At 38.1% G+C, this 20895-nt stretch overlaps 2 protein-coding genes across 3 annotated transcripts in view; one reads left to right on the top strand and one right to left on the bottom strand.

Moving 5' to 3' along the window:
* Positions 1 to 183: 183 nt before the first annotated feature.
* On the top strand, positions 184 to 2482 carry LOC138005703 (transmembrane protein 101-like). Its single transcript, XM_068851890.1, has 2 exons — positions 184 to 552; positions 1868 to 2482. The coding sequence occupies exons 1-2, from the start codon at positions 223 to 225 to the stop codon at positions 2330 to 2332; spliced, it is 795 nt and encodes a 264-aa protein (XP_068707991.1). The 5' UTR covers positions 184 to 222; the 3' UTR covers positions 2333 to 2482.
* A 703-nt stretch (positions 2483 to 3185) lies between these two features.
* LOC138005683 (condensin-2 complex subunit D3-L-like) overlaps positions 3186 to 20895 on the bottom strand; it is a 43784-nt gene continuing 26074 nt past the window's right edge. For both annotated transcript variants that reach the window (XM_068851875.1, XM_068851882.1), the window contains exons 26-44: positions 20388 to 20522; positions 20089 to 20164; positions 19478 to 19537; positions 18545 to 18674; positions 17226 to 17334; positions 16355 to 16439; positions 15957 to 16061; positions 15763 to 15832; positions 15336 to 15420; positions 14646 to 14735; positions 14287 to 14394; positions 13314 to 13373; positions 12094 to 12306; positions 10321 to 10423; positions 9394 to 9780; positions 8292 to 8405; positions 6633 to 6735; positions 5119 to 5155; positions 3186 to 3582 (exon numbers count right to left, since the gene is read on the bottom strand). In XM_068851875.1, coding sequence (XP_068707976.1) covers positions 3481 to 3582; positions 5119 to 5155; positions 6633 to 6735; positions 8292 to 8405; positions 9394 to 9780; positions 10321 to 10423; positions 12094 to 12306; positions 13314 to 13373; positions 14287 to 14394; positions 14646 to 14735; positions 15336 to 15420; positions 15763 to 15832; positions 15957 to 16061; positions 16355 to 16439; positions 17226 to 17334; positions 18545 to 18674; positions 19478 to 19537; positions 20089 to 20164; positions 20388 to 20522 — 2172 coding nt within the window. In that variant the 3' untranslated portion in view covers positions 3186 to 3480. The remainder of the gene's footprint in view (positions 3583 to 5118; positions 5156 to 6632; positions 6736 to 8291; positions 8406 to 9393; positions 9781 to 10320; positions 10424 to 12093; positions 12307 to 13313; positions 13374 to 14286; positions 14395 to 14645; positions 14736 to 15335; positions 15421 to 15762; positions 15833 to 15956; positions 16062 to 16354; positions 16440 to 17225; positions 17335 to 18544; positions 18675 to 19477; positions 19538 to 20088; positions 20165 to 20387; positions 20523 to 20895) is intronic.

Below are 20895 nucleotides of genomic sequence, written 5' to 3'. Positions count from 1 at the left end.
TTTTGAGGACTGTCAAAAAGAGTAGTCGTCAGAGTATTCGCTGATCTAAGTTAAACCGAGGGAACATGTTTGCAAAAGAACGAGCTTTTAAAATAAAATGTTCTTCCTACCATCCCCTACCCCTCCCCTGAGTGAAAGAGGAAAATGACAACCGCTATTTTCTAATCACGGGCGCATGTTCATTTTCCACAAGGTACAGCTGAGAACTTGACTCACACGACAATGGGTACTTTAGATAGAACATTCCGTATCCTAGACGCTCTAGGCCTTTTCATCGTGACAAGATTTCCGTTTATTGAATTATTCTTGCTTCTTATGGCTACCGGAGATCAAGCCGAAAAGACTCCGCTCGGAAAGATCACCAACTTCAGAGACACGTTTAGGAGGGAGTTCATTCTAGTTTATTTCAATGCTTTCGTCTTCTTTGTTTGTGGAACAGGCATGACCTTGGATTTCAAGAGAAGGCAGTGTGGTTTTGCTGCGGCTGTTCATGCGATAGTTTATACCGTGATCACTCTTTACCAACAAAAGGGTCATTCGGAATATTTGATAGTAAGTCAGCTTACCAAAAACTTAATTTTTAAGCGTATATTGAAACTTGAACTTTGATTTCATTAAGCAGATCTCTCTTCAGAAATGGTTATTAGTATGTAAGGCAATCAATGGAAGGATTAAGGTCTTTTAGTTTAAAGAAACACTGAACTGTAGGGTGTATTCATATGCAAATTCTAAAGTTTAGCCAAAGTGGGGATCTCAAATTATGCTACTTTATCCAATCAAAGCTGGCACTCAAGGTGATCATTAATTGACAACATTGACGAGGAAAATCATCTGGCACAAGACAGAGCAAAATCTGTCATCATCTTGGGAGTCAAAAAGGGACATAGTTGTTGAATGGGACTAGATGTTAAGAATTGCATGGGAAAACAAGCTGTAAAGATCACATTGTGAAAGTCTGTAAGTGTAACAGAAGGGAACACCAGAAGCCTTCCTCAATAATTATACATCAAAATATATGCCATGTTGTTGTTAGTTGCACTGAATTGCTCTCATCTGTTGTCTGTTTTGAATGGGGTTGTTTCTAAAGAAACTGTGGTGCTGCATCGGTGGGGAAGTAGTACTACAAAAATTTTTGGTTTTATCACCAGAGGTGATAATGTAAATTGGCCACGGTACAGAGATTCTAAAAGCTAACGTTTCGAGCGTTAGCCCTTCGTCAGAGCGAATCGAGGAATTGTGGGTTACGTGTAGTTTTTATAGTAGAGTAGGAGCTACGCAATTGGTGGTAATATGGTGATGTGAAAAATAGGAATATATTATTTAAATGAAAAGCACTCATTAATACCGTGAGGATTAAGGGTGCCAATTTGGGAGATGAATTTTTGTTCCAGATTTTTGCGGCTTTCTGTCATACCTAGATGTAGGGAAAGGCCGCAGATAGCCATGTGTTTTTCGGAGTGGTTAGGGAGATTAAAATGACGAGTGACTGGCTTTTTTTTTCCTTGTCATTCTTCTCAACATCGCATCTGTTTTGCTGAGTACTATCAGGGACTAAAACAGCCTACAGTATTTCTGAAAATTACCTCCAATCTGTGAATTCGGGACATTTTTCCTTCTAATTATATAGCTGGCACTTGCTCATTGTCTAAGGTGGAGAGCAAGAATGAAAAAAAAAAGCACAATGCCAGGAGTTTTCTACACTAACTACAACTTATGTGCAGAGTCTGTAAAGAAGTTAACTTTCTTCCTTTATTACTATGATTCATGTAGGATGTGGGGAATGTGTCCGGTTATTGATTAGAAATCAATACAGTAGGTTATTGTCGGCTTACATCAAACATAGAAAAATATTTTCTGTTTTCACTAGGTTAGAATATCCGTAAGAACTGTGGCAGTATGTGCTGGATACCTTTTTGTCACTGGTGGACTCACTGACAGTGAGAGAGGTCGTACAAAGGTGACACAAGCCTTGCAATTGGGTCGTCAAATTCTTGCCTTCTATCTCTTCTGCAATGCATACATGATATGGGCCAGTGAACAGGATCGGCTGGCTCACATCAAGAACATCCCAGGTGGTGTGGCCATGATATACATTGTAATTGCAATTTATGCTATTCCTGGAATCTGTATTTACGGTGGATATGAAGCTGGTTACTTTGGACGTATTGTTTCTTGGCTCTTGGTCATTATCACAGTTCTAGTAGACTACAATGCTAAATATTGGTACAGAAGTTCTGCCCATGTGGAATTTTGGTGTCAAATACAGCATGCCTCTAGGAATGTTTGTGTGATTGGATCACTGCTTCTTTTAGCAAGAATCAGACATTGGTGAAAGGTTACCTGCAGGGGAAGAAAACATAATTTACCACTAGCGGCATGTCTACCATTCACTTGAAAGGAACCTTCATTCTGACAGTGTATTCCATGTGTCTTGACTGGTTTGATGCAGAATCAGCAGCCATTTCCTAAGAACTTGACCAAGAAAGAAATTAATGTTGCTTAAAGGCCCACCTTAAACCGACAGGCATTGCGAGCTGCAGCACAATTTTCAAGTTTTAAAGCTGAAATTCATCTAATCACATAGCTACAATAGTCAAAAGGTGGGCCTTTAATTAACAAATCTGGGCATTTTTCCAAGGCGTTTCCAGGGTCTCTCTTCTTCTCTTCTCCATGGGAAGGAGAGAGGTTGGGCATTTTCCCATAAGGAAGAACTGAGGGCTCAAATTTCTACTCTGTTGCATACCTTCAGTTGGTTTTCAGTCTTTCCAAGTTTTTTCTTCTCCACATTAAGGATGCTCGAAAGTGTTTTCAGCTAAACGCATGCACGCAAGTCACACACACCATACTTTAGCTGCTTGTGTCAATAACTTTGAAGTAGATGCCTGCACTAATCAATGTAAGCAGCAGACACTCTTGTCTTTTACAAGGGTTTGAGTAAAACTCAACGCAGAGTAGCTGGATGTGAGAGGCAATTTTCTGACAACGTATACAGCTGGTGACCAGCTTCAAATGAAACTGCTGCCCTGGCTAAAATTCGGTTTGATATGATTACCCTAACTATATCTAAGAAAAGAATATATTTGTGTGAAGAAAGGAGAAACTATTTCGAGCCTCCTTAAAGGTACAAACACGTTCAAGAGCTTATCAGTACACTATAGTCAGTACATCAAATAAACACACAGTTGAAACCCCAAAAAATCACTCTTTATTGCCTCACTTGTAATGATAAATGAAAATATGATAAAAACCCTTGTTCAAAAATAAAAGGTTCAAACATGGATATCCACTATGCTTCAGTGTTCTGGAGCAACTAACTCCGGCTCATGTTTAAATTTACAAGAATCAAAAATAAAACACTACTTGCAGGGTCTTGGATAAAAAATTATGGATGAGTTTCTTCAGCAGCTGTCACAAAAAAATTCTATAAACAAGAAGTCCAAGAAATTCAAAGAGAACTTTGTAATATTGCAACTTTCTTTTTCACTTCTTTCTTCGTGACCTTGTTCTTCCAGCAACAGATTCATTGCAAGAGTTATGTGTGTCATTTCTTGTTTTCCTGTAGGAAACTGGCTTTTTGGGATCCTGTGAAATACATCAGATGTTGTTACCGGTCGCATTACTTTGCATTGTTATTTATTTGTTTGAGCAGGTTGAAGTTTTGGCAGCTATTCAGCTGATGTGGACCTGCTATACCCACCCATCCATATACTCACAGAGGACAGCCACAACACCGGGAACTTCATCCCCTACTCTTCACGAATAGTGTGTGGGTTCTTTGACGTCCCACAATGACCTTATGAACATGGAAGATAATTTATTTGTGGGATGGGGCCTATGGTTTATAGCTCTTATACGAAAAGACTTGAAAGTCTAACCAATTTATTTCTTATTAAAGTTGATATTATTTTAAACATCAACAACTACTGCTCTACATTGCATTGTTCTGAGGATTTAATGCCTTCGTTCAAACAAGTCTATTGCTCCTGAAGGTACAAAACACAGGTCATTGTTTACCAAACAGAAAGAATCCTAAACTTTCATTAAAGCTGACCCTCAGGCTCGGATTGGTTGATATTTTTACGAACACTCAAATCAATATGATTGGTTCGTTTGAATGGTAATACCAAGGGGATGCGTGATTGCTAAGTTGCCATTGGTCCCTTTTGTAATTATCAAGTTAATGCGTTAGACAGCTGGCGTCTGCATGAAAGTGAGATTCAAGTCCAAGGTAACCAGAAGTTTTTCTCTTCTCACCACTTCGTGGCTCTCAAGAAAAACCTCTGGCACCAGGGTACAACCCTAACTGTTTACCAATGCTAACATTAGGCCTAAAAACTTTTGTTTAGGCCTAATTTGGCTTAAGGTCAGATTCTAACCATGGCATCTGCATGAAAGTGAGATTTAAGTCCAAGGCAACCAGAGATTTTGCTCTTCTCACTGTGCAGCTTTCTTGCGGCTCAAGAAAAACCTCTAGCACCAGGATATTAGGGTTGTTTCTGTATTGGTAAAACAATGACCTGTGACTTGTGTTTTGTATCTGCCCCGATAGCTCAGTGTCTAAACTAGTAATCAGTAGGCTGTAGTTTGATTCCTGCAAAGGAGCACTTTTTTCTGACTTTTCTGACTTTTCCAGAGTCATCTTTCAAAAAATATCTCTACATTACATCTACCAGGGTTAACAGTTTCTGTCTAAATTCACTTCAGTGGCAAGATACTGTATTGTACTTTAATAATTTCGTTTTCTAGGGGTAAAAAAAATCTGACTTTAAATTTCAGACAGTTCACTCATTATGAAGATTACATTTTGCACAGAGCTTGTCATTCATGAAAAGTATGAAACCTTTTTTTTTTGTGATTCATGACCCAATTTGAAAAGAGGAATTACTAAGATAAATAAGTGATTGTTCCAGGCAATCATCTTCAACAGACAGGTGCCATGGAATTGTGTTCAAGAGTTGGCTTAATAACAAATCCAAGCCATCTATTAATAATCATCTTTCCAATTAATAGCACTGGTCATCTATTGAACATCATAAATGAAATGAACTAAAACTGATCAATGCAGGCTTGATGCAGTTCAAAATCACAGTGACAGCTGAATCCATTAAAAGTACTCACTGGAGATTTGATGTTCCATTTCCTGGGTTTGGGATGCCTGTTTTAAGTGGAATACCACAATAATTTTACAAAATTAATTTTGTAACGTTCCATAACTTTCCCAGCTTGGTTAGAAGCCAGAAAGCTGAATGAGACAATGTTGAGCATGACAGCTTGCACATACATCAGAATAATACAGCATTATCGGTAGTCATAAATATAGCAGTGTCACAAAGATTAAAATTTCACTTTTCCTTCTTCTTCAAATTATAAGTTCGTTTGCTTAAATATGTGATGGGCAAAATTTTGAGAATCAATTTTTACTGGCTTTGGATTGTACAGTCCACCATTTCTCACGTTCATAACTGACCTGTAGCCGGCTCAATGGGAGAATGACGCCAATGACTCACTCAATTAAGAATGCAGCATATCAACTTTGGAAGACATGAGTTAGATAGTCTGAAATCTCCAGTCATACATGTGTATGTGAACATATACATGTTAGCCTGCGTAGCAAGCGTTCCTGTTCGACAGAGGAGCTTCGAACCGATTTTCTGCAAACTGGCCGCATGAAAGTTGGGGCAAGAGACTGAGGGAATAGGGGGTCTTCTTGCAAGCGTTCCCTCAGTCTCTTGCCCCAACTTCCGCGCGGCCAGTTTGCGGAAAATCGTTTCGAAGCTATTTTTGTCGAAAAGGAACGCTTGCTATGCAGGCTATATACATGTGCAATGCATTCTTAGGTAACTGAGCCATAATTCCTTTCCTCCACTTAGTGCTCTCAAGATTTTAAAGTTAGTTATGACAGACTGATAAATAACTTTTTTAGCCCCTTTGACTTATGGGAGTGAGACTTAACATAATAGTGCAGCTACAGGATTTTACTTGTCAACTGTGGGTGTCTTGGCGTGACTGAGGAGTGAATGGGTTAACCAGTCAAAAACACCCCTCCATTGACCCATTGATTCCTCGAAGTGAGAATTAAAAGAGATTTTACTCTGTCTAACGCCAGACGATTTTACTCGTCAATGGGGAACCCCTGGGAGTCAATGGGTTAAACTAGCTAAACAATCTTCTTAAAGCGAACGCTTAAAACTTTGACAGGGTAATGATAGCAAACGCAGTTTTTGGGTCATTAAAATTGTCTGGCTTGGACAGGGTAAAACATGTCAGTGTCACCCCTGGGTGGGAAAGGGCTAATACCCTCAGAGAGACCATTCAGTAGCACCAACCAAACCAAACCAAACCAGAGGGATACCCATGGATAAAAACTGGGAATGTGCTGCAGGTACATAGATCCAAAACAGCAAAGCGGAGTAGACAGACCAAGTCTAAGTTCTGCAGACTGGTTTACCGGTTGATCAGAGCTTTAGCCTGACATCAGCATGTTATGGAGATTCACACTGAATCAATGTACTGCTTTATACCACTAAAACCATAGCCACATGGCAGCTCTCATTGCTTGTAAGGGTCATTGGCTTTAATTTCTGGCATAAATATTTTTTTAACTTAACTATACTTTGCCAGATTGAACATACTTTTGTTCAGGTGACATCATACAGATTATTTGTTCCTTTCCTTTGTGTTCATTGACACCATTTCCTTGAGTGTCACTTCCTTCTATCCAACTTGGTGGGGTTTCTAAAAAACAAAATGATGCAAGTGACTTTTAACTACAGTTAGATAAAAATAATAAACAAGTGCACAAAATGAGATGCCAGCTGAATTGATCAGTGTCAACAAAGGGGTGTTTTCTTTCCCTTCTCAATCACATCTGTACTGATAAATGGGTGATGAACATTGGGAGAAACTAGGTGAATCCAAAAATCTGCTTCTCATGCAAGTAGACAACAAGAGTCATGATAACCCTGGCCCATTAAAATGATCCTGATAGTGGCATCAACCTTGTTGTTGCAAGCAAGAAGTTTACACTTAGGCTTATGGAATTCTTCATGATGTTCTTCAAGTGTTTTCATCCCACGAGACACCATTCTGGAATTTACAATGGCTGGCTCAGATAGATAGATAGATAGTTTATTTGAAAAACATTGCATTCTCAATATTTCCGATTCAGAAATGGTGGTGAGTTTACGCCAGCCATTTCGTTTTGTTTGGATCATGCATTATTCACTCCATAGGGAGTGAAGAATGCTCAATTACTCCGAGATAGCGAACCAAACAGATTGCTTGAAACACCAAGATCACTGAGTGAGTATATACTAATGATCTTTATTGCCAAAAGATAAAAGTACATTCTAATCACCTATGAACTGGATAAAAATCTACCCTTAAATTAAACTAGTTAAACTACAATTAAAACACCACGCCAATATTTTGGAGGGTAGGTGCCGTAAAGGTAGCAATGGAGGAGACAGCACTCTCCTCAGCAGCAAGGAGGTCACCATGGCAACCGAGCCACAGTCCACCTCCCAGGCACCCGTCAACACATCACTGAGAGAAACCAGTGTGTGGAGTATATATACTTACCCCAAAATATGGGAGGGAGGGTCAAGAAGCAAGCAAGCGAAAAAGCAACTCAAGCCAAAGCACATGGCAATGCCCCTGCAAACCTCCCTGGAACCCCCCCAAGAATCCCAGGCAACACCACTGCATTGGTTGGGTTTTAACTTAGCCTAAATTATATTAAGCCTCATATGCATGATATAAAAACTATGTAGAAAACTACATTATCTTGTGTTTAAAAATTAGTCTATTTACATAAGATGTCAATAAACCTTTGTCATAATGGTGGCCCAAAAAAAAAATTAATATTCTTTGGTTTTAATGCTAATAACCCTTTCTAGGCTCGCTGTGATGTGCAACATTCAAAAGAATAATTAGGTTAACCAAAATGAGGGCAGTAGGTCCAATTGACATAAAGACAATAGAATATTAAATTGGTCGCCATTTATGAAAGTGGTCTATAGATCATTTGGTATTAACCTTGGGGCGGGCACACGTTTTTTTACACAGATTATATTTATTCTCCTTTTTTGGTGGTAAATACGAGCCTAGCAGATGGTTATCTACAGACTCAATAGCATCTAAAATCTCACAGTCCTGTCTATATAAAAGATCCTTAATAGAAACAGGAGTGTGGAAATCAAGGACTTCATGGTCACTCAGTGTTTGAGTGGTCCAATGCATTACTTGAGTAAACACCATTGATTAAGAAGTATTTAAAATAATAGACCAACCTTTGTCTTTTGGATAAACTCTAATCGGCAGTGATGTTGGTATTGGAGACGGAGGTACTGCTGCATTGCGGTTTGTCTCAAAAAATGAAATCCTTAACAAATGACTTCTTTCACCTGAAAACAAAAAAATTAACATATCAACAATCAGCTGCAGGTAGCTTTAGATAGGTCTAGAATTGCATGAAATTAAATGCACACCAATTTTGATAACATGTCAAGTGTTCCTTGCTTGTCTCCCCAAATTCAACATCACTCATGTCTCGGAATACAGGCAATTAACATCTCAAAGATCCCCTAAACCCTGCTGATCAAAGAAAGATTAACAGCTAGCTTACCTAAACCTACAGCAAACACTAACACGTACCTTAATGTTGAAAATAGGTAGAATTAATGTATACTTCCTTTTAGATATCAAAACTGGACATGCATCTAATAGGCTATTTCCGAGTTCATGTCTGCCTCCTCTTCAAAGCGAGTCTTAAAAAGTGCGAAGTTTTTGTGATGGTAATTAGTTCTATTTTACATATGAATGAAAACTAAAGGATCTTGATATTAGCAGGCAAGTCAGAAATTTAAAGAAAACAACAAAACTTTTAAGTTTATAAGACATGCTTCGACAGAAACTTCTGTCATCTTCAGTTGAATAATGTACAAAGCATTAGAAGTTGAATTCTAACCACTGGGCTTCCCCTTGCTATTTTGTGCATATGGCAAATTTATTAATGTACAGCATAATGCTTGGACCAAAATGTGTACTCAAGGTGGCGGTTTGGCTCAGTGTCCAAATGGACAAGACTTCAAACTAAACAACACAAATTGCCTTTGATTTGTTTATTATATAATAGATTGCTACCTGTCATAGGTAAATTTTTAAAGGAACTAAACCTAAAGGAACTCTTAGCATACACAAAAGCACCACCTCACCAAGTCAGAATAGTAAACTTAAGGTCACCGGCCAAGGAAAAAAAAGGACTATTCTCCTAAATTAGACCCCCACTCACAAAAAAACAAACAAACAAACAAATAAAATTACAGCACAGACCACTATGGATAGATCATTCAACTAGACTCATGAAACACCCTAGAGCATAAGATTCATTACCCGCTGGTGTACTTGCTGCACGATCTTCATTTTCCTTTTGAGAGACTCTAACATTAACTGGCTTCAATGGTGTCCGTATTTCAGGTCCCTCTGAGATAGCCGCAGCACCATCGTCCTCAGGATCTTCTACCTGAGTGGTACTTCTGCTTCTTCCACGTTGTTCAGTAACATTTTGAACTTGGTCCACAGTTTTGCAGGCAGAACGCAAGATCGCTGCAGCAACAAGAGTATGGCGTCTTTTGCCTTGAAGAGGACTGACCAAAACCTGGAGGTTTGACGTCTTTCCATTTGTCAGAGGAATCTGGTTTTGTGCACTGCCTGCCAAGGTATGCCGTCGACTAATTTGCAATTTTCTGAGAGCACCATCCAGGGGAGAGACATGGCAAGCTGCTCTCAAATCAAGAAAATGATCATTACTGTAAATAATATTATTGGACTGACAAAACATCATCCAAAAACCAGTAAATTGTGGCCAAATCTACAATATTCATAACCTTCATCACCAAAATGAACTGCTATTGACTTTGAAAACTAATGTTGCTGTGGTGAGATTTGTTTTACATGACGAGCAAAAGAACTCTCTTGAATCTCGTTTTTATAAAAAAACAGGACCACAGTTAATGATTGCATGTGCCTATACTGCCACAGAAAAGTTATTCAAAGTCCATCACTTATCATTCTATCATATTTGCTTGTGGATATTGGTTCTGAACAAGTCCACCACATACCAGAGAAGAAAAGAGAGAGCCAGGATCCTAAGTGTGACTTATTGACAAAACCAATCACAAAAATGCCACTCGTGGACAATGAAAGAAATGCTGATACAATGACAAAGTGGCTTTTCCTTTACATGGGAGTAGCCACAAAAGGGAGATCTATGCTTTGAAAATACTGGTATACATGATAGAAGTATAGGGCTTTCCCTACCACTTTTAGGTGAGGGAGTTGCACCACGCAGCTGTGGTGTAACAAACTCCACAGCTTGGACAGGTGGTGTGCTTCCTGATGGCTGAGATGATGTGGATGCGATCTATGAAATAATGAACATGCTGCTCACAAATTTACAATTTCAATTCACCACTTGGACATGCAATAAGGGTATTTAAACATAACATACCGGTAGAAGAAAGTGTTGCTTCCGTAATGATATATGCAAATGGTCCACAGAAAATAAGAGAAACTACCAGCCTGGTATCACATAACCTGGACAACAAGCACTGGGACACTTAAGAACCAACAATGGGGTCTACATGTACGACCGTCCCATGTTGTTAATTTCTCTGATGTATATCCACCTTGTAAATGAATCTGCCAGCAATATTGCTAGTGTATAGAGGTTTTGCACGGCAGCCATGTTTCATGGCAGGAACAATAGATTCTTTTTCCCATGGGAACAAATGTTCTTTCTAATGCAAAACATTTTCATTGTTCCTGCCATGCAACATGGCTGTCATGCAAAACCTCTATTGCCTAATTTTCTAAATGAAAAGAACTTCATCATTTCATTAACCAGGGTTACCATTTGTCATCTACTTCATTTCAATAATGCAGTAACCCAACAATTTCAACCGTAGCTGGATAATAATAATAATAATAATAATTATAAAATAAACATTGTGATGAGAAACCAACGTTTCGATGCATCCTGCGTCATTTCAAGGTAGGTTAGAAAAAAGTCAGAAATGAATAAATTTAAAGTTTGTACAATCCTCTAGGGAGATGTCCGTATTGTTCAGCCTAATTGAAAATTTTTGCCTTCAGCGAGTCTGAATGACGCAGGATGCGTCGAAACGTTGGTTTCTCGTCACAATTTTTATTTTAAAACTATTTTCCAACAAACAACTTAATAATAATAATAATAATAATAATAATAATAATTATTATTATTATTGTCGTCTCAACCTGCAATCAGTGCAAACCGTCTCAGGACACTCATCCTTTTAAGTTGGTTTTCTTAGTTGCAGTAATCTGAATAACAGACATTTCCTGATCTATTTCAACATCGATTTGGGGGGAGGGGACTTCTATTTTGAAGCTTTTAGCTGCATTTTGACACTTATGCTTAGTTTATGTTTTTAGTTTAGGTTTTCAGGCCACTGGATGTAGTTTTTCATAGCCTTGCTGCCATGATTTTCCTACAGCTCAGTGGTAAAGCATCCGAAAGAGTATAATCAGAATAATGGTAGGTTAATGACTACTGCAAAGTCGCACTTGGATTTTTTCTTAGTATCCCCAAGTTATCATCGCAAAAATGCTTACTTCATTGAAAACAACTTGTCAAGAATTTGACCGCTAAACCAAATTATGGAGGAGAATGATTTGGTTGCCAGTCTGAACAAAATGACTGTTCAGTATGACTCTTCATAATTACCGGTATATACTCAACAAAATATCGCATTTCCGAATTATCAATGACAAATGCATAAAATAAAATTTAGGTTATAGAGTGCAAAAGAGGTAAAAGAGGGCAACATAGAAGTTGCTATGGAAACAAAGCAATAGAGTGATTTTGTTGAGTATAATTTTATACAGTAATAAATAAAAAATTGTATGAACTTGCTCATGGTCACTCGTAATGCTTTGAAAGTTCTAAAATTGCACAAGCTGGAACTTCCAAAATATCACTCGAACCTATAAATCACAAAATGCACTCGCCTTCATATGATTTCCTATACTTATAATCATTATTAATGACCATACCTGGAGAGAATCCCGAGGGGTGGATTGTTTTCTCCTTTGTTCTTCCACTATTTCCTTCTGTTGTTCCTCAAATCTTTTCAGATCAAACTCAATCTCATTGGCTAACTGCCGGTCTGCAGATAGCACATCCTGGACTTCAGATCTGTAATCTTTCATCACTTCCTTTAAGCAGGACATGAGGTCTCTAAGTAGTGGAGAATGCTTTTTCTCAAGCTGTGAAACAACGTAACAAAGACTTAAACACTACCAACTGCATCAGCCTGACAGTATAATGATCTAAAAGGCAACTCTTGGTGATCACATACGGTACAAAGGACTTCCCTGCGACTACAGACCCTTGATCATCAGTTTTGCGGACAGTTCCTGACTCCAAGTCACCAGTGCCCAAACATAGTCATTTATAGGTTCCATTTACACATTATCAAAATGGAGACAAGTCACGAGTTTACATAGCATCAGCACTACTGCTCTTTTAATAATTGGGGATATTGCAAATCAAGGCTAATCAAATAAATATAACATTAGTAAAAACTGATGTGAAGGGAAAAACCAATGACTCAAATGGCCTTGAGTCTGGAAATTGATTGCACAACACATAGTTGGAAGGCAAGTGCTCTCTGCACCGCACCAACCCTGCTCCCAAAAATACTTAGGTCCTTCTCAGACCAGCAATACTAATAATTATCGAACAAGGGCCAGGGTGGTGAACACACCTGTTTCTAACCACTACACCATAATATGTGATACCCTCTACCCCTAAGGTAAGAGTAGACCCACATGTGGCCTGAGCTGGAGTCAGATGGGAATTGATTGAACCTGGGAAAAAGAGGCAAAAGTGTCATGAGACCACACATGATTAGATGTGCAAGAGAAGTGAAAGAAAGGGCATGAAGGCAAAGAGAGGGAGAGAGAGGACAAAAAAGAAGCAACTTCCCCAAAACAGAATCCTGGCACTCTAACCACTACTACGTTACACAATGTAAGGAGCTCTGTGAACGTGCTGACATAAAAAGTGTCTAACAATCCAGTTTTATTACTAGCAGTTTCTTAGTCGTTAAACTTTGTTAAAATTGCATTTGCATTAAGAAAAGGGGAAAAGAACAGAAAAGCAGCACAGGGTTTCAATATCAAATTGCAATGATGAAAGTCTTCTAAGGAAACTGCACTCCTTCTGATTGTTTTGTTGTGTCCCTTGTTTGCATTATTTCCCAATATCTTACCATATGCTTTAGCTCAATGATAATTGGTATGATATTTTCAATCATGTTTTTTTTCACCACCTGTTAATTAAAAATAATCAAAATAATTTACATCAGTTTAATGATAGAATGATTGCAGATTTGCAGAAATATTTACTGTCAGGCTTAGTTTCGCTCTTCAGGCAAATTAATGCCTGTGTCTGTGGATTATTACTAGTACCTCCACTTTCTTTCTATTTTGCTATAATCCATATTCTCTTCATGAATAAATAAATCAATAAATACATACATACATACATCCATACATACATACATACATACATACAAATGTAGTTCATTGACTGCTCTCCATCTATAGGGGCTTTTCAGGGCCAATGAATCACAACAAAATGACGGAACAGAATAACAACAACAACAACTGTTAAGAATCCCAACTGGCTGGAGGCAAACCAGTTGGCTATTTACAAGTGCAGCCGAGAAGTTGAACCAGGGACTACCAGGATCAAATTCAACGAGTGGTCAGACAGGTCTTGAACCCGGAATCTCCAGATCTCAAGGCAAGCACCCTAACCACTGGGCCACACTGCCTCCTGCCATCATTCATAATGAACTTACCGTGTATCTCCTAAATGAAATTATTGTATTGTTTAATTCTCATCGTATCGTTTTCATAGTGTATCTATAGATTCTTGTAAAACCCCTTTTTTTTTCTTTAGGTTGGGCCCCCTTCAATCTACAAATTGATTATTTTGTTAATAAAGTTTAAAGTTTATACATTTTTATTTCTTTATACAATCCTTACTCCTTTGCATATTAACAAACCCAAACTATTGCCTATACACATGTATAATTATTGATCAGCTATAGCCAAGTATGAGAAAGAGGATAAAGAATATGTGTACTGCTAACCTATCAAAAGGATCAAGGACTGACAATTTAGTCCCCTTTCCATAGTAGAAATGGAACAGCATAATTAAACTAAATCATTATTTGCCTGAGTGAGGAACTTGTTTCTAGCTTGTGCAATGGCAGCTCCTGCAACATCACCCTCATCAGCCAGTTCTTCAGCTACCTTGGCTTTCATTGATGAAAGCTTTATATTCTGGAAAAACAAAAACAACTTAGGATTGTCTCGCAGAAAGACTATTCTATGAACATCAAATTGTCCAGCCTTTGGAGTGAGAAAAACAAAACCTTTCCCTGAAAAGGCATTCTGGCATGGTCACATTGTTCATTATGAATCCTGAACATGTTGCAAAGTGAGGAACCTCAAGCTGGGTGTCAGTACAGATAGAGACATACCACAATATTACGAAAAATATTTAACAAGTGTTGAGTTGACAATATCATTACCTTGCTACTTAAAATCAGCAAAGCATCTTTTAAGACAGCCGCTGACTCTTGATCCAGCTCAACAGTAGCATCGGTAAAACTACCAAGAATCTAAGAGAGGAGAAAACAAAAAGCTTAAGTTTAGTAAATGACTTGCCATGAAAACTGAAGAATTAATCCCACAAATAGTAGCTAGTGATCACAGGTCATTTTGACGTAATATTGCATGCTTGGCAGGCATGCCAATTGAGGGCGGAAGGGACGCAAAGCTAGAGATAATGGCAACTCCTCCTGGCTATCTGTATCATCTAGAAGGATTTTCATGCAAGTTATCAAAATAAATTAATGGACTATCCTACAGTCCTTAAGCTAAAAATGATCATTTTGTAACACTGCAGAGCACCATTTCTTCCATTTTTCCCTTCAATGTTGATTTTCACCGATACATCTGATTGCAACATTGAAAAGGGAGAAGGGTTCTTTGACATTTCTGAGCTGGGAACATTATAAGCCGCTGTTCACTCTGACTGGTAAATTGTAAAAACTCGTATTCCTACATTGCAGAAATGACGCTCATATTCCTGCCTTGCAGTCCCTGAAGGCAACAGAATTTGGACTTTGCTTGACTGGGCTGGGCTGTTCTTAATTTAAACAAAAATGATTATTTATAATTTTACTTTTGTATATGAAAAATATGAACTGAAAGCAAACCTCTTGACAGAGCTTTCCAGTGAGGTTAAACCTATCCTCATCACCCATGTGAGAAAGCATAAACTGATAAATTTTGAGCCGTTTGCTGGAAAGAACAAGGAAACACCAGACTGAGTAAGATATCTGACAAAAAAAAAAGAACCTTAAACTATTGGAGGGATGGTGTGGCCATCTACCTTCTTGAAGGGGGTGTGCATGACTTGCTTTGCACTGTTTTGGGTATTAGCAAATAAAGTACCGGTACATACCTACACAGTTGCATGATGTGGGCAACAATCACAAGCCTTAAATTTGTGATGCCAAAAATGTCATTTTGAAGGACTTAAAGGTGTTTCATTTTGATTTAGAAATTTAAGGAAATTTCAGGTATGAGTAAAACCACAATAGATTTGACCAAGAGTTAATGGTGATTTATATGCACACGTACCTGGCATTTTGACCTCCCTTTAAGGAAAACAGTTTCTTTTCCCTATCTGTCTGAGGAAACTTGTTGTAAACTAAAAGAAGAAAAGAAAGAAATAATGATGTTGCCTCTGATGCTGCCCCTTATTACACTTCAGCGTTTATATCAGAACGTGCAATTCCACAAACAAGAAATTTTACAATGAAAACAGCAAATACCTTTGTGCTTTTCAAAAGAGTTAAAATGGAAGACACATTCAACAAAGTGTTGATACAGCATGCCAGGATGCCGAGACAGAAGAAGATGGACAAGGCAGAAATCAGCTGTAGAAAAATGCAGGAAAATTTTGGATCAATATTTTTTGAGAGATGCAAACAAAGAAAAAATGGTTACCGGTAATTGCTGTCACAGTGATTAATATTTTGCATACTGAAAAAAAATTATTAAGAATAATACTAAATCGTTGGTAAGTCTGCTAATGCAGAATAAGGCACTTTTGCAGTCTTGTCGACATCAAGTAAATTGGGCTCATGAGTGCAACTTATCCCTTGAGAATATTTAATAAATATGCTATCAAATTCATTCAGAAATCACCATGAGACAAAAATCAACAAACCAAACTTCCATATCTCTGGGTCTTTATCAACAAGTGTTGTGATAAACCGGTAAAATAGAGCACCCTTCCACTTTACGAAATCTTCCTAGTAAAAAGAAAACATGGATACAAATAATGATAATATGTCAATCCTTACTGACTAAAAAAATATATTTGAATCATACTAATAACGATACAGTGCTTGATTTAACTCTAATTGGACAGAAATAAATGTGCACACAATTAAACTTGTCAACACGGTATGGGTGTGGGGGAGGTGCCTGAGAAGCCGAGGGTACCTGGTCCCACAACCCATTGCAGCAGATAACCAAGACAACCCTGCAAGTGACAGATGCAAGGTTCATAGGTCAACTGAAAGTAAGCTGATACTAAATTGGGTAGCCAAACATAGGAAATCACTTGACAACAGTTCTATACTCAATGATAGTTCAACAAATAGTTTTTCACTTCTGAATATGATGGAAAGAAAAAGGAAAGGAAAGGAACTTTATTTAAGTGTCTAATCTTCTAGTGCTGTAGCACTAATAGGGGAAACTCTAAATTCAATGAAATTAACAAGTTAATGCAAATCAAATCAAATTTGGGTTTTTGAGGAGAGGGGAAAACCGGAGTAACAGGAGAAAAACCTCTCGGTGTAGAGAACAGAACCAAAAAACTCAACCCACATATGACGCCGAGTCTGGAAATCGAACCCGGGCCACATTGGTGGGAGGCGAGTGCTCTCACCACTGATCCATCAAGTGTCAGCTAATATGTTATCAGCTATATAGACTGACATCCCCTTTTCAAAACATGATCCAAAAGAAATCATGATCATTACAACCCATTCAGTTAATTAAATGTCACATTTTCTCTTTTCGCTGTACAGTACCTGAAGGAGGTGTGTTAGAAGAGTAAGCGTCTGTCTCCTTACAAGAGGAGCATTGTCTTTTAGACAAGCAGCAATGTTTGGAATATAGCGATCAACAAGGCTGGTGTACCTGACAAAAAAAATAATTTAACAGAGTTGAATTGAGCTGCGGAACAGGAATGACGTTAGACAGATCATCCCAGTTGGATAAGAAACTTAGGCAGTTGCAAGCAACAATCGGCGTCATAATTGTTGAGGCACTCTTATCCTTTAGGGGATATTTCAAGCTCAGTTCGAACATGCCCCCCTCCCCCTCACCCCCCGGACAATGTTGTTTTATTTTCTGTTGCCTAAGTCTCTTAACAACAACAGCGGTACAAAAGGGATTAGGGGGGAAGGGGAAGGGGTTCCCGCAAAAAATTTTTTTGGACTCTTTTTCTTTGAAAACAATAAAAGTTCCATTACCAGTGTCCTCTGTTTATAGCAAAGTGTCTCAAATAATTTTGTCGCCGATTGAAGCTTGCAAAAATCCAAACTCAAATGGGATTTGACCCAAGGCCATACAATTGCACTGCACTGCTCTACCAAGTGAGCTATCAAGCAAACTGAGAGCTGGCCAATTGCAAGTTCAAGTTATGTCTGTCCTGTGAGAGGTGACTGGAACGATTTCAGAATATATCTAACTTTGTTATAATTATCTTGCTTAATCTAACTGCACTGATCTTTCTAACTTTCAGTCCATGAATTGAATGAGACCTATGATACTAAAAACTAACCCATACATGTATCTCACATCTAAGTAAATGAAATGGGGGACAAGTGCCCTTCTTCCTGCTCTCCTCCCACTAGGCGTGGCCCTGTAAATAGGTTCAGGCGAAGTCTCAAGTTTGTACATGTGATACAGATATCTGCATCTCATAATGCATATGACTTATTAAACCTCAGCATTAAGTGTTAATGTACACGAGGTATTTTTGGTGATTGAAGACATTAATTAACAGGGAAAATCGAAAGATACATTTATGTCAATGAAGAGAAATCTGTATCAAATATACAGATCTTGATTAATAAAAATTTTCCCATTATGAATTATTAATGAGTTGTAAAAGGTGACGTACATGACATTCTCATTAATGTGATACAGGGAATAAAGAAGGGTACACTGTCCATTTTTTTCTTTCTTTGAGAAGTGCAATGCCCCATTTCTCCTTGCTCACAACTGAATGTTTGGCTGGTGCTATCTTTGCACTGCACACATCAGACTTAACAAGAAAATTGGCTCAACACTACATTGACAACAACTACGGAACATGGAGAATACATCTTAGGTAGACACTCACCTCACACACAAGTCACACATGACAATAATGACATTATTCCTTATCGCTGGATCATTTGAGGTTTCCAGTTCTCTGGCTAAAGCAGCGATACATTGCTTGGCAAGGTTCTCATTCTGAAGACACAGTTTTCCTACAAGTTCATAGAAGTTCAAATCCATATTGGTCCAAAATGTGCCTAATCACTCTCCAGCACTTTATTGGTAAGGGGTGTGGCTGAAAGGAACCAAACTTCATTTCTGGAGGTCTACAGGTTAAGATGTGATACCACCTATAGTTTCCTGGTAAATACCCAGTTTATCTCTCTAGGTACATATATAAACAGTCAACAGGGTAATGGGCTCCCACCTTTGTTGCCATTATTTTGCGCTTTCAAAAAATACTCCTTTTTACCATCCCAATGTGAATTTTTTCACTCGCAGCTCTGGGAACCCTGTAAGTTTCACAGTACTTGGACATCATGCAACTAACAGACATTCTAGAAAAGGACACACTCATGCTGAGGTGAGATCACAATTTAATAATTGGTGCCTGTGAAGACCTATTCAGATCTCACCAAGTCTCTCACAGTTATGCTCTTTCCAAATGGAAGAATAATTTTCGCATGACTGTCTTTGAGTTAATTAAGACAAGACAAGAGGCCAAACAAAGTTGAAGGCAACCTAAAGGCTGCATTTTCTTTAGCTTCTACCATAACGTACGCCATAGGTAGGTGCTACTCCAATCCCATTGCATGCACAACTTGTCCACAGTAATGCTGGTAATTATTTTGCCCACCACGAATGGATGGAAAGCTGAGTGAACTTTGGAGCACACGCACTGAGATGCAGTCTGCGAGTGATATTCACCTTGTTTGACGGCAAGTTGCTATAACAAAGTTAAGGTCTAAATTTTATTGCTTAGAATGGACATTTGGAAAAGGCACTCATGACTTACCAAGGGTGACAAATGCATGAGCCTTTACTGGTGGTGACAGATTCAACATCTGAAGAGGATCTAAAGCAATGCATTATGAATTATGAGGAAGTGCTATGACACAAAAATAATGTACCTGTTATAAAGACAGAGCACAATAAACCCTGAAGACATGTTATGAAAGAAATACTTCTTTGTTATCACTAGCATGATTCCAGTTAGCAGACAAACAAAAGAATGTCATTCACAAAGTAACATTTTTAGCATTGAAAAGATGACATTGTAAGTTCAAGACAAGTAAGAATCTCACATTAATTTCAAGGAATAGAAAGAAGACTCAAGTAGATTTTTTGGGAAGGGTGGGATTTCATAAATGAACCATGGCTCAATAATTTAGTTTGCCCATGCAATCTACTACATGTAAATCTTCTGATCATCCAAGATGGACCTTGTAATATATTTGTCAATGTTGATAAAAGTGATTAAAGATCTAAAAAAAAAACAAAAAAAACAAAGCAAAACAAAAACAATGTCTTTTTGATGAAGCTATGTATTCATCCACATAGACAGTTGAATGACTCATATATAGAGTAGAGCCACTCCCAAGCACAGCATATCTTCTGGAAACCAACCTTTTTTGTTATTGTGTGACATTAACAAAGATTCCACAAACATGAAGAGTCGTTCTGTAGTTTTGGTTGGTGCAAGCTGTAACACAAAGGAAGGAAACAAAAATAACATTGTAATTGCTAAAGAAATTGCAAATAGCCTAATAAATTTCCTGTCTATGAACAATAATTTTAACTGGTTATTTTTGACACCATGAGGGTTGTATCAAATTCAGGCGGGCAAATTCATGATGATACAGCCGCCATACATCAAAATACCAAAACTAAAAACTTGAGCCACAAAGTGCAACAGAGCTACAAACCTGTGCCACCTCCCCTACAGTAAATAAGTGTCTGGTTAGAAGTTCCTCATTGACAAAGTCTTGCTTCAGTGTAACTTGGGAAAGAAATTCCTCTGAGGCCTTTAATAAGTCTGAACACCATTGATCACTGTTCCCCTGTACATGTACATGCAAAGAAACAAAGTTAACTCTTTCATTTCTGAGGGGTTCCCCATCAATGAGCATAATCATCTGGCATTGGACAGTAAATACCTCTTACATGTACTAAACGAGTTCGAGGTCCATACTGTAAGTTACCCACCAAGTTTTTTCCTGTTGATTAATGGCCTAAGCACGAACATAAATGAACGAAAAAAACTAGAGAATTCTTTACCGGGTCGCACAGTGGGCTGTCCTGTAGAATCCAGCGCGATTATTTAGCCAATCAGAGCTTGCATACTATCTGAGATATATATAATAAAATTTGCAAGTAGCCATTTTCGGAGAGAAAGAGTTAAGATTGGATAATTTTCCTTTAATTTTGTTTAGA

The sequence above is a fragment of the Montipora foliosa genome, chromosome 1 (genome assembly GCF_036669935.1).
Source record: "Montipora foliosa isolate CH-2021 chromosome 1, ASM3666993v2, whole genome shotgun sequence".
Taxonomy (NCBI): Eukaryota; Metazoa; Cnidaria; class Anthozoa; order Scleractinia; family Acroporidae; genus Montipora; species Montipora foliosa.
The sequence above is the reverse complement of the archived record's forward strand: the minus strand, read 5'-3'. Positions and strand labels throughout refer to the sequence as shown.